General features: G+C 33.2%; 1 protein-coding gene across 1 annotated transcript; it reads right to left on the bottom strand.

Moving 5' to 3' along the window:
• Positions 1-1,255: 1,255 nt before the first annotated feature.
• LOC125215522 (patatin-like protein 1) lies at positions 1,256-4,159 on the bottom strand. The gene is made up of 7 exons (XM_048116963.1): positions 4,032-4,159; positions 3,594-3,775; positions 3,318-3,504; positions 2,409-2,555; positions 2,025-2,312; positions 1,582-1,757; positions 1,256-1,468 (listed from the first exon to the last, which is right to left on the bottom strand). Exons 1-7 carry the CDS (start codon positions 4,143-4,145, stop codon positions 1,414-1,416), a joined length of 1,149 nt encoding a protein of 382 aa, XP_047972920.1. The 5' UTR covers positions 4,146-4,159; the 3' UTR covers positions 1,256-1,413.
• Between the last annotated feature and the right edge of the window lie 10,566 nt (positions 4,160-14,725).

The raw sequence follows: 14,725 nt of genomic DNA, 5'->3' as shown, positions 1-14,725 counted from the left end.
CAATTAAAACTTATATTAAATTGTGGGTTCAATTTAATTAGTAAAAAGTAAATTGGATGAGCACATATCCAAAACCTTCTATAGATCCTTGTCTTGGACCCAAAAGGAACTTAATATAAATAGGAGAATAAAGGAGACAGAAAATAATAATAATTATTGCTCAAATTTTCGTCTTCCTCTCTTAGTAGGGATCGAAATTTTCTCCTCTTAAGAGTAGGATTTCTTCTGTCTTCTTTATTTAAGTCCTAGTATTCCGGTGAGATCAGCCCACACTGATATTGGAATACAGTTCGGGAACCAGAGAGAAGATCCGGGGTCTAGTATTCAAAGCATCACGTGGAGAAGTCGCTAGCCATCATCAATTCTTTGGAGAATTAATAAAGTATTATTTCTGCTCCGTAGAAAATCATGTTTTAGGTTTCTATATACTTAAAGCATGATCAATTCAAGTTATGAGCATGATACATGTGAGAATTACGCGAATAGATTTTGTCTAAATAATCTGCTAAATAGATCTGATTATTATGTGATTTATTTGTTCGATTAATTATGAAATTCGAACGCGCTTCCGCTGCCAGTTCCTTCAGGGGCAAATGCCACTCCTCAAATAGGTTTAACTATACTATTCTATTGTCTAATTTTGCAAAAATTTTCAATTTTCCTTATATTTGCCCCTTCTTTTATTCTTAAATTTTCCTCATAGTATAATTTTGCCCCTTTTCATTTATAATCCTAGCTCCGCTCCTGCTCAATATGGCAAGAAAAAAAGGTTAGTTGCCGACGGCAAACCTTGAGGAGGGGAGGGAGGAGATTTTGAACATTAAATTAAATTTTTTAGGTCTTAGTGACGTGGACAATGATAATAGGACTCACATCCTACTATTTTTTCCAACCACTTTCAATTCCAAATAATTTTATAAAATCAGCAGTGGCGGATCTAGGGGGGGCAAGAGGGGGCAGTCGCCCCCTCCGTGCGACTATTTTCCCCTTACCGGGAAGTAAAATTACCATATCCGCCCCCTCCGTTTGTCTCCGGCGTCGCCCCGAACAGCGAAAAAAATAGCCATGTCCGCACTAAATCAAACTACTACTATATATTCCGCCCCCTCCGTTTTCGGATCCTGGATCCGCCACTGGGAGGGAGTACATGAATTTGCATAATTAAGACTTAAAAAGTATTTATTGGTATTAATAATTCGGAATGTCTTTCATAAAAACAAACAATTTTTTAAATTTACAATGAACAATTGGTATGTAAATATTCAAACCTTACACAATTCATAAATTACACAAATATATTTTGGTATAATAATACATATACTTTCGATTCAAATAAACAATACCAGAAACATTCAAAATATTAACAAAAAAAAATGCAATTCTTTGTCACACAACTGAACGAATCTTTTTTTCTCAGCTAGAATTTGACAATCTTAACTTTCTTTCTTCGGAGAGCAATTTCGCAAACCTGCAAAATTAACACAATTTTGTTATTAAGTAGTACTAGCACATTTGCATAATCCATATATAATTAAATCGCAACAATAAAAGGATAATTAAAAGAAGAAAATAAACACTAACCTTTTCAATGAGTCCATATTGGTTCCCCCATTCTCAACAGGCTCATAGATTCCATTTCGACAATTCATCCTTGAAAGTGGCTTATTCAATAGCTCTTCTCCAAGCTTCACACAATTTTCCAAATTCTCCCTCGTTGCCATATCCATATTCACTATGTCCCCAACCAGACTTTCATCCTATTTAATTTGTTTTTGGATAAATTATTTTCACTGTATTAATTTTGTAGTACTATTTCATTGACAAAGATGTAATCAAATGCAAACTCTAAATATTGTAAAAACTCCAAATTATGATTTAAATCGTTAGAAAATGTTAACAGTTGACAAATAACAACAAATAATGTCAACACATTATCAACATTCTAACGGTTCAGATCATAGTTTGAATTTTTTACAATGTATAGAGTTTGCATTATATAACTACATGCATAAAAAAGAACATACTTGAATGCGAAGGTAGTTATGTTGTGAACGAAGCGCATCGAAAACGACAGCGTTGTGAAAATCAACCATGTCTCCACTAGATTGGTTATAAGCTTGTAGCAATGGACTTGGATTCACATACAGCCATCCCACCACCCCCCACTCCGAAGCCCTCTTAGCATCATATTTTTCTTCATTCTTCCTGGCCCCCGTCCCCAATGATATTACCAGAACGCGCCCTAAATCCATCCTCTCGTCCACATTGTGTTCCGAGAACTCTCTTATTACCTCCGAAATAGCAACTAATGTCTGAACATATTGTGTTTGAATTTATTGATTTTGGTGTAGTTAAGATAAAAAAATAATATGATTAAATTAAAGTTGATATGTGACGATCGATGTTACCGGATTATTAGCAGCAACGCCGCCGTCAATGAGGTTGAATGTGTGGCCTTGATTGTCAAAATAATGGGGAGGAAGGGCAGTTGGTGCAGCTGAAGTACTAATGCATATGTCTGATAATAAGCCATCCATTGCAGAGTTCTGTGGTGCCTGCTACAACTAATACAATCTATTAATACTAGTAATTCACATTTTTTTTAACTATAAAGAGATTGTAGTTATGTAGGCACATGTTTACTGAGGACATATAAATTAGTTTAGCCAATTTTTTGATTTGGCTATCAAGCTAGTGAACAATGAAAAGAATTAGAATTAGATTAATATGGATTAAATAAATATAGTTGGACTATAATTATATTAATTCATGAGCCAAACGTACAATCCTAAAGCCCAAGTGGCTATTCATCTACTTGGCCCTTTCATCTACTTCACTATTCACTTATTAATGCTCTCCTTTGTGGAGAACGCGAGAGAGAGAAATGAGAATTCCTAGCCTTCTTCTACAGAGCAATTGTATCGGGAATAGTTTCTGCGACGGATTAGAATACACATGGATGTCGATAGTAGTGGATTAAACTTGCAAGATTCAACAAACGTGGATACAAACTACACAACAAATTAAGAATCTAGATCTGTTATTCTTGTATGCTATTTCCGCTGCGCTTATTAGATAAATACAAGAATCCTAACAATATTATTTTTTTAAAGTCCGAGCTAAAAAGAATACTACTCTTTCTTAAGAGGTTTGGAACAGTACCTTCTAATTTTGCATCAAACTCCTAAGTATTATATTGTTAAATATTTATGTATTTTTTCCCAACTATTTTTATCTCATTGAATTGGGAATTTGAGTATTTAGGTAAAATTAAGTAACGTAAGGAAAAGATGGAGCAACAATAATTTTGAATATACCGTATAAGAACTGAAGATGACAGGTTGAAGTTTCTTGATGTCAAAAGTAGGAAGAACAACATTGGTTAAGGTTTGATGCAACCTTAAATCCCCCAAAATATCCCTCGTTAGACTGCGTATGTATTTACCGTCGTATTTTGGCCCTATAAACCCCTTCAACGTTCCGATTAGCCCTGCAAATGCCCCCCTTCAAAGACACATCGAGAAAAGTTAGTTAAGACTCCATACACTGTCAATTATATGCTGAATTTGAAACTACTAAAAAAGAGACATTACGTTGGTTGAGGAAATATTTTGGGACAATGCTCGAGATAAAAGGGGACGATGTCTTTGGCGGAATAAAGAGGCCGATTGTTGGCATCAGGCGCGGTTAGCATCGTTGTAACAAGACCGCCCGTACTCGTCCCTGCTATAACATCAAAGTAATCTGCAATCCTTGCATCTTCACCATCTAGTTCCTATTTAAAAAAAGTGATTCAATTAATTTTTTTTTATATTTAGGAGCAAATTTTGATTGACCACGTTATAACTTTATACAGGATTATTGTTTCAAATTTCAGCATTTTTAACAAAAATATTAAGGAAACATGAATTTATGAGTTGTGCATGCATATATATGTATAAAGCTATGTTGTTAAAACTTTGCATTTAATTATAAATAGAGTTAACGATAAAACATAGATAGATGAAAAAGAAGATGTAAAAAATGTATACCTGCAGCTGGGATTCTAGATAAGCAAGCATAACTCCAGGGATGATTCCTCTAACACCTCCTCCATCAATGCTAAGAATAGTGATGAAATTTCCTCTGGATGAAGACTTATTCATTTCGAAATTATCCACTAATTGGGATGCTGCACAAATATGATCTATATATAAAGTTATATATATAATTCATTTTTAAAAAGAAATGAACTGTAATGCAAGCTGTATAGTAGCTGAATTATAAAAGATCAGTCCTTCATTTTAGTAAAGAGAAATTAAATACCTGTACAACGTAAACGGAAACAATTGACTATAATTTTTAATAACTAAATTTAATTCAATTACCCCACACCAACCTAATCCTTCTAATATATAATAGGAGTGCTCAACTACTATTTGTCTAGGTATACGAGATACGATAATCTTTTGATTCTTTGCGCTCTTCACGTGTGCGTTGATATTTGTCGTCCAATCTTTTTTTAGCAATGAGACGCAATTATCTAAGCCCATTAACCCCAACTCATTATCATGGACTTGGATTGTTTCACAGAGCCGCTCAAATAATCTAGAGTAGGCAATTAGCTCTAATATTAAGGGGCGGATAGGTACGGTATACCTTACTGAAAATTCGGTATGTGAAATGTCATACTTTTATCTTACCAGAATTTTTGATATAGTGAATTTCCATCTTTTTTTATACCATACAGTAATTCGGCATACCTGACTTTCAACATCAATGCAAATAGAATATTATTTATATTTTATAATTTAAAAATATATTAAATATATATTATATATAACTATATTTATATTTTATAATAGATTTTATAATTTCAAAGTATATATAACATATTTTATATATAATTATATTTATATTTTACGGTGTATACACTGAATTTCAGTATACCGCTGTATATCAAAATTCATACTGTATCATACCGTACCGAAAATCACGATATACCAAAAATTTGATATTTTCGGTATTTTTTTGGTATGATAGACCGGTATTTCGATATTTTGGTGCTTCTTCCCAGCTCTACTAATGGTACACTAAAATCAATTTTATTTAGATTTTTGAACAAAATATACATATTATTAAGTTTACATATAAATCCAAATCACTTTTTCAACTTTTGTGAGTAAAAGTAGGTAGTGGCCGGCCAAATAAAAATATTTTTAAATTTTAAATTTAGTGTAAATGATTGAAGTGAAATCACTATTTAATTTGATATTTTAGTGTTAATAGTTGAATATCATCTTAGAGTTTATTTATGAAATTTATAATCCGCTTAAGATCTAGTGAGATTCTAACCTGCTCACGAACAACATTAAGGAATTTATAAAACCGGTGTAGGGCTAGGCTCGAATAAGTCCAATTTATTGGGCAGCTTTAGGTGTTAGTTGGGTTAGACTTAGAGCATCTTCAGTGACGCCCTTCCCATTAGAATTTCCCATAAAAACTTTCTGTCACGTTATCACTAGGACTTCTCATTCCAATGCCACATCACTAGGACTTCCTCTGCACTAAGACTTCCCACTAGGATATCCACTAGGACTTCCCGCACTAAATTTAAAATTCACAATTATTCAATTTACGGAATTAAAATTTACGGAATTAAAATGTCTACACGGAATACGGGAAAATTCGAATACTTCATTAAAAAAAAATTACATAATACTTAAAAAAATTACATAATTTAAAAAAAATTACATAATACTTAAAAATTACATAATCATAAAAAGTCGAGAAACACAACCCTCGGCTCTCACTCCTCCTTGTCCTCGTCCTCGTCCCTGTCGCCCGTGCCGCTGCCGCCTCCGACGTCCCCGCCCCCAATCTCGACGCCATAATCATCAATGGGTGGCATTCCTAAATCGCGCCGACATGCATCGATCACATCCTTGCACATCCTTTTGTACACAGGATCGTGCGTGCTAAACCACCTATGCATGCTCTGCATCAGGGTCTTCGTTAGCTGCGCGCGGGCGAGACGGTCGTGTACATCTGGGGCTTCAAAGGCCTCCTATTCGACCTCGTAGGACCCGCTGCCACTGCCGCTTCCCCTCGCCATCCGCTGCGCAGCCTTTTGCCCCATCGGGAGACGACGACGGCGAGAGTCTGATCGTGGTAGCGGGGACACTTCCTCGGCTTCGGGGAGCTCGTGCGAACCAAGCACTGCTGCTGTACTCACCGGAAGAGTTGATCTTCGCCTGCTTCCAGCCCGAGTCGACACCCGTACAAAACTTTTGTGAATCCCTAACCACGAGAAAGGCCTCCCATTGGTCAAACTCTTTGAACTTCAATTCTTTGTCGGGGTACTGGGACAAGGCCCGTTTCTTCACATCCTCCTCAGACATGCCGCTGGTTGCCATGCGCATGTTGTTTTGGTAGAGGCCGGCAAAACTACTGAGCTTAGGCCTCAACCGATCCCACTGTTTCCGGCATTGCACGAGAGTGCGAGGCTTCGCCCCAGCCGGTTTGACTATGAGGTAGCCCTCACTAATGCGATGCCACAATCGGTCAATATATATTGGTCGCCCCGACATAGGGATCCTCGACTACACCGACCCAGGCCTTCGCAAGCACGGCATTTTCCCACACGGTCCAAATCGACCTCTTCTCTCGCTCATCCTCACCCTCCTCCTTCTCTGCCCCCGTGTGCGAGGAAGAGCTCGGGGCTTTGCCCTTGCCCCTACCCCTGCCCCTGGCCTTGCCCTTGCCTTTGCCCCTGCCCCTTGCAGCAGGCTCCGCCTCATCGGGAGTCTCACGGATCGGCGATAGCCCCAACTCCTGCCCCAGCTCCTCAAAAGAGAAAGTCTCGATGCCGGCATACTGAGTCTCCGGAACAGTACTAGGGGAATCATTGGCCAACAAATCTATATATGGGCGATAGCCAGATTCCCTAGGCGTCCTCGGGCTCCTGTGCTGCATCGACCCACCCAACCCCGCCATATTTGGCAGCGTACCGCCCATCCCCGCTACCCCGAGCATCATCCCACCCACCACCGCCATATTTGGCGGCGTTCCGCCCATCCCCGCTGCCCCGGGCATCATCCCCCCACCCCCGCCATATTTGGCGGCATACCGCCCATCCCCGCTGCCCTGGGCATCATCCCACCCATCTGACTCATCCAATTGTACATATTGTAGAACATTTGGGGAGTAATCCCCGCCATCCCCGCCATCCCCGCCATTTGGGGATTCATCCCCGCAAAGTTTCCCTCCGTTCTGGTGGGAAACGTGGGTGTGTTTCCTCCGCTTGTGGTGGGGGAGTTCCTATTGTACTCCATTATAGTAGAAATGAAATTTGTAGATTTTTGAAAATTTGTGAATTCTGAATATAGATTTGAATATTTATAAATATAGGATGTAAAAATGCAAATATTGATATGAATTTAATTTTCTAATAATGATGATAATTTATTTATTGTGAGAATGCATGAACTTTACACATGAATGTCATTCATGTTCATAGGCAGTTACGGTGGAAAATCCTTCCGATTTTGACCAAATAATACCACTGCTAAAATGAATTTAGACGTAATTGCATGAGCCGTTACATGTCCATTGTCCACTTGAATTCATTAAAAAATTAAATTCCTTATCATAAATGGAGGAAATTGAAAGGTTTTAGAATATCCCCCAATTCATTTGTTTGGACTATAAATATATGATAGTTGATAGTTTAATATTCACCCATTTGGTGCTTTATTTTCTGCAAAAATTTTGCTTGGTTTTAGGCATTTTTCTAAATTTTCAACGATATTGTTTTTGCTTTTAATATATATACATTGCTATTGTATTGTGGCATAAGTTCATGTTCCCATCAAACAATTTTCTAATTTAGCATCGAATTTAATACTATTATTATTTTTTGTTAAAGTTCTTACATAGATGGAGGCAATCTGACTGGAAAAGATGACACCGGCAAGGGGAGATGAAGTGCTGGAGATTATGACTGGAAAAGGTGAGGCTATTGGAGATAGAGACAAGCGGATAAAAAACGTTAGGATGGATACTGGAATAGAAGAGAAGATGGAGACGGAATAATTCTTAATTAGGAATATTTTCTTTTATTAATTCTAATTTGTTGATCATATTATTTATTGAGAATTTTTACTGAATTTACTAAGCAATATATATATATATATATATATTATTTTATATATTTATATAATGAATCTTTATTACATATTTTTATGCTTTTAAATTCCGTATGATGATATTGTTTATCATTTAATAAAATTATTTTATTGTGTAAAATAAGTTGAGGAAAATAGAATGGTCGTGCAACGCACGAGAGTGATACTAGTTATCCATAAAATGTAAGATAGCGAAACTAAGTCCGAGAGAAGTGTTCATAAAGACAATACGATTTCCAAGTTCATTATTTTAAAAAGTTTCGTTGTTTGTATTGTAAGGAATATTTTTTACTTCCTCCCACCGTCTCAAGGAAGATGACCTCTTTCTTGGAAGTCATGAAATTTTATGTAGCTTTGCAAATAAAAAAGAAATATGGATTATCTTCAGCGAACAGAGGTAGTATTATTTTTTAATTTATAAAATCATGATTAATATTTAGGCCGCTAAGCCAATAGTGTGTATATATGTGCTCCGCCAAACACAAAGGTAATATATTTGAAACTGACTAAGTTTTCAACTCGATCCATTTTAATTTTTATATGTACTAACAGGCCACAATCAATTTTTAAAATGAGTAGTGATAAACGTACATCATTTCTACGTACATAATTGAATATTATAGATAATTCACGTTTAAAATCAGTTCATATTTTTATTATTTTTAAATCAATTAGCATAATACATATTTACCTTTTGAGATTAGATATGATGGTTTAGATAAGCATCGTGTGTTCTCTCATCACACATTATCTCTCCTTTCTCTCTCCTATCTCTCTCAATGTCTTCCAAATTGATATATATGAACGTCTGGATTTTCTTCCTCTCATTCACGTTATTTCATCTCTCATATCTCATCTTTTATCTTCCACATTATTTCATCTCTCATATCTCATTTCTTCATCTCATGAGTCTCTCCCACATTATTTCATATTTGCAAAAATCAAAATGAATTCAATCAAAGGCGGAAACAATAGAGAGTGGGGAAGGGTACCCAAAGATTTTTCCTTTTTTTTCTTCTTTCAAAATTTTCAAAAATTACATTTATCCCTTACCAAACTACTTAAATTAAAAAGTAAATTAGCACTACTAGAAAAATGGCCTATCCTCACACTTTACTTATGACAATTTACTAAAGGTGCCATGACAAATACTCTATCACCACACCATCCTTTTGCTGCATTTATATCATATATTAATACTACATCTCTAGTAAAATGCCAAGATAATCTTCCTTTACTCACACTTATCGTGTCCCTAACAATCTATCATTGTAAAGTCACTAATTTCGTATGTAATTCTTAAAAAAGAAATTATTAAGAAACATGTTAGTAAAACAAAATTTAATATTTTAACATAAAATTCTTAAAAAATAATATTGACCTAAACTGCATTGGTACTTTTCATTTATGAATTTTATTTTACACAAATAATAATTCTTCTAAATTATACGCAAGATAGTTATATTATATAGTAGAATTAAGTAGTAGTGTATCATACTACGAATACTTTTAGAAAACTTTGAATAATTAAGAAAGTCATCGAAAACTTAATTTTTTCAAAATTGAAAATTATTAATTTCGTAAAATATAATCTACACTTACTAGTAAACTAGTGATATCTTTATGCATTAAATTAAATACTGTTATTGTTATTTTATTATATAATATACACATTTATAGACTTTTATTTCATTTATTAATACTTTGTGGACTAGTTTTTATATTTTAATAATATATCTGGTTTCAGAAATTACTTAGAAATAAACGGCAAACTAGCTGCAAACCTAAATGAGATGAAACTGCCGCCCACTCTTCCCCCAAATTTTCAATTTCAAACTTTTCAGCCTTTCAATTCATTTTGCACAAAAATTTCAAACATCTGCGGAGAAATTTGCCTCTTCTCTTCTCTTCTCTATACACTGCAATCTGCTTCCAAGAGATGGCAATAGCAAGACGTAAAGCCCGTTGTTCTTCCAAAAGATATTCGCTTGATTGTCTCAATTTTTTTTTAAGGTTTAAACATTTCGATTGTGTTTAATTTGTGAAGGCTGCAAGGAAATTAGATTCAACCACCGGCAAAGTGAAGAAGCCCTTTCGCTACCGCCCCGGAACTGTTGTTTTTAGGTTCCACAAATTGAAACTACTTCTAAGAAGGTGACTCCTCACTTCATATACAAATCGATCTTTCAATTCTAGTGACAAAATAAGGATCTTCACAAGTTTCTGCGCAATTACAAAACAATGATATAATATATGTTCTGTTCAATTAATTGGATATTGCTTGTATATATGTTCCTGGATTTCTTCTTTGTAAATGTTCCTTATGAATATATATGCTTAGGTACTGATTGTGACTCATTAGTCAAGTTATGAACTTATATTTGATTGTGTATAGTTAGAATGCAATTATACAGTATGTTGAGATAGCTAAATTGATTTCAAATATGGAAATATTAGTTAGAATCAAAAAGTTAATTAATATCTTAACCTTAATATATTATTCGTATGATCAATCTTGGTTTATGCTTTTCTATTGATTTCCGACTTTCTATATATATTATCTACGGATATGATGATTTCTCCCTTATTTGATGTATAAAGAATATCTATCAAGCAGATGCAGGCTTCGCTCCTCAGACTTACATGCTTCGAGTGTTCGCCTTAAAAGATCTGATTCGCTTGTGGCTAAGCTTCCTGGGATTGAGAAGGTACTCTAGCCCATTTTCATGAGCAGATTCAAACTCTTTTAATTAGTGATTCCTTTTACTATGAAAATGAACTCTTTAAATGGGTCTCACGTTAATAGAGAGGCTTAACATTTCCCCCTTCTGTCACTCTAAGCTGTTAAGTTGATAATGTTTTTTGTTGATGATTGCCTTGTATAATGCATATTTTCTAATTATCAATGGCTATATTATTCTGCTTTGAATTTTGGATTTTATAACAAATTTTTTTTGCATTATCTTTCTGTGAAAGCACGGATCAAATTGCATTATGTCATGCCTGTTGCTATATATGTGTGTGTGTGTTTGTCGGATATTCAATGAATAGAAGGTAGTGAAAACTTAATTTTTCTGAGAAATGCACCCAGTACTAATGTTTAACCTGATCTATTTTATATATTGCACAATACTTTATGGGGGAGAAAGGTAAGAAGAGTATTAAAGTGAGTATGCAGGTTCTATATGTGTCTATGGATAAATACTTGCAAGGTTCGTTTCTTCTTGCATTGGTGATTTAAAATTCATTGAAAACAAAGTAAAGAAAATGGTATTGGTAAAGTCATTCACAATTTGAGCTTTGTGTGATGTATTATCTCAAACCTTTGTTATTTTATCCTAATACATATATATTGTTGTTATTTATTTTATTAACTTGAAATTTTAAACTAAAATGTTGTAGGTCATGTGGCGTGGGAGAGGTACTTCGCTCTTTCAGCAGGCATGAGAGGCTCACGTTCTAAAGAAACAACTCCAAATATGTTACGCACTTTTAAAATAGATTAGGACTACATAATTTTTAGTTCTAGTATTGTTTGTGTAGTTTAAGTCAAAGATGAGTAGATGACCAATACTTAAATATTGTTTAGTTTGTGTGTTCAAACACGTTACATTTTTGTGTGAGATCATTTGATAGTTTGAATATTATTCAAATAATTGTCATTTTATTTGAGTGAGTAGTTTATTAAATTTTGTGTGATTAGTAATAATTTAGTGAATTTTGTACATTGGAAATAAAAAAATGTACGTAAATTATAAGTATTTGAAGGATTAAAATTAATTTATAAATATTTGAAGGATAAAAATATAAATTAAAGAAATTTGTAGGTGAAAAAAGTAAATTAAATAAAATGCAGGGAAAATTGTAATAATATATATTTATTGGGGTATATAGTAAATTTTTCTAAAAGTTAATATAGTTTAAGAAAATATATTGTGGCACTTTCTAGTGACATCACACGCCATGTTTCATCGCACTTTTTTGAGTGCCATAACACAAGACGTATCCTTACACGTTACCTGTAATCACATTCACCGACACCACACTTGCATCAAGTGCCATTATAGGCAAAGTGCCACAACAATAGTCTTCTAGTGGCAATTTTACGTGTGATTAAAGGCCAATTTTTTAGTAGTGTAGTGAATTTGAGTTTATGTAATTTGCATATCAAATAACGGCTTCCACGTCGTCGTAAGGAAGAAGAAGAAGAATAGGCAATAAAAACTTAATGATATTATTTGTATAGTGAGGGATAGCGTGTTGATGTGAATCAAATTGTAGTCCTATATTGTATTGTTTTAAAACACATTTTTAGATGAAAAATGCACTCATTTTGATATATTGTAGGACAAAAGACCAATCCATAAAAGAGAGGAGGAAGAAAACAAAGGTCCGAATCTGTTCAGTAATCGGCCTTTCAAGATTAATTTAAAATGCTTCTTCTGCAAGACATTTTTGTGAAATAAAAATTAGAATAACATTTTTTAATGTATTAGAATCAAACTAAACATATAAATCGAAACGAACAACACTAAATGTGCATCAAACGAGAGTGGTGCTCACATAGGATATATAGCATATCATTCGTCTCCCTATAACATGCAACAAATTAAAATTTCATATATGAGGAGTAGTATTTTACTACTAAATGCGTTTACGGTTGATTTTAAGAATTTTATAATTTAATTTTTTCATTATTTTCCAAATATTTTATTTCTTTAAATTTTTAATTCTTGGAAAATTATAGTCGAACCTCGGTCGAAAATATATACACATGTTCTTTAACTCTTACTATTTAATATCTTAAATCTATATAATTAATATTTTTCCCAATTAATTTATAAAATATTAGAGTTATTAGCTCAATTCACTATATCATGCAACAAATTAAAATTTAATACTTCCTCCGTTCCACGGTAGTTGAGTCGTTTCATTTTCTGCACTTGTTTTAGAAAAATGATAATAAATAGTTAAAGTGGAGAAAAAATAAAGTAGGAGAGAGAATAATGTAGATAAGATTGTTATTTACATTATTCTCTCACTTACTTTACTCTCTCTCCACTTAAACTATTTATTATCATTTTTTCGAAACGAGTGCAGAAAATGAAATGACTTTAACTACCGCGAAACGGAGGGAGTAATATATAATAATAGTACTTGTTTTACGGTTTTAATTTTAAAATTTTCATAATTTTGATTTTAATTTTTGATTTTTTGTAACGTTACATCGAACCTCGATAAAAAAAATTATCACATGTTTTTAACTCAACTAAATATTTAAAAGTAATATAGTTAATGTTTTCTATTATTATTTCTAAAATATATATGTAAGTAGTTATTTGATATATGATATATTAATATCAATTTATTTTACGGCTTTAATTTTAAGAATTTTCTAATTTTAATTTTAATTCTTTATTTTCTAAATTTTTTAATTTTTTAAGTCCTTAATTAAATTTTGAAGATTAGAAAGTTTATGCGAATTTAATGGGAAAAAAGTTGAAACAATATTTTATAGATTACTATGTTTTAGAAGAGAGCTGCAAAAAGAAACTCTATTATTAATTAATGCTTTTTATTAAAAATTAAGATATAAACTTGGTATTCCTATATCAAAACTAAAAATTAACAGTACAATTTTTGAAACAAAACTTGTAAATGAAAGAAGAAGACGTTAAATAAAACTTTTAAATTAAATAAGATGATCCAACGTGTTGTACGATACTGGATTTGGATGATTAATAATAACCGTTCAAATAAGACCGGTTCGGTCAAACTAAAAATTTAAGGGCACTATGTACGTAGAATTTAATGTATGTATGATTAATTTGAGCATTTAAAGTAATATTCCAGAACTTTACATTTATTGTGAATAAATGATTGATGCTACAATATTTTTACACTTCGTCATCGAATAAAAATACTATGCATGTGAATAAAAGTTACATTTATTGTGAATAAATCATTGTTAAGTAGGGATGTCAATTCAATCGAATTGAATGGGTCAATGAAACTAAAATGAGTGGGTTAGGTTGTAATTTAATTACCCGAATACAAACGGGCTAAACGGTTGGCCCGAATGGGTTGGCGGGTTAAACGGGTTGGTCCGAACGAGTTGGGTCGACCCGATGGGTTGCGAGTTTTAATTATAAAATATTAAGTTTTAAGAGTTTTTTTATATTTTTGAATCCTCAATCTTCGTTCTACACAATTATTAGTCTTATTCAATTTTCATTCTACACCATCCCACAATATCAGCTTTCAAGTTCCACCTCAACTCATTATTGCACCGCCTCATCATCTACTAATCGTGTCTTACCATCACAAATCAAGACAAAATTAAGAACTAACCCATCAAAATCTCAATATATTTTTTATTTTAATAATGATTCTTATAAGATATGCTTTTTTATTTTCATAAAGAATTAGTTACTTAACAATGTCATAATAATGACACGAACACAAGCTTTAATTTATGTTGTAGTTGATCAAGATGAAAGGCTTTTTTCAAGTATTATTGAAGAAAACTATAAAAATTTGAAGATTTTATATGATTCCAA

The sequence above is a fragment of the Salvia hispanica genome, chromosome 3 (genome assembly GCF_023119035.1).
Source record: "Salvia hispanica cultivar TCC Black 2014 chromosome 3, UniMelb_Shisp_WGS_1.0, whole genome shotgun sequence".
NCBI lineage: Eukaryota > Viridiplantae > Streptophyta > Magnoliopsida > Lamiales > Lamiaceae > Salvia > Salvia hispanica.
This window is presented reverse-complemented; position numbering and strand designations above follow the sequence as displayed.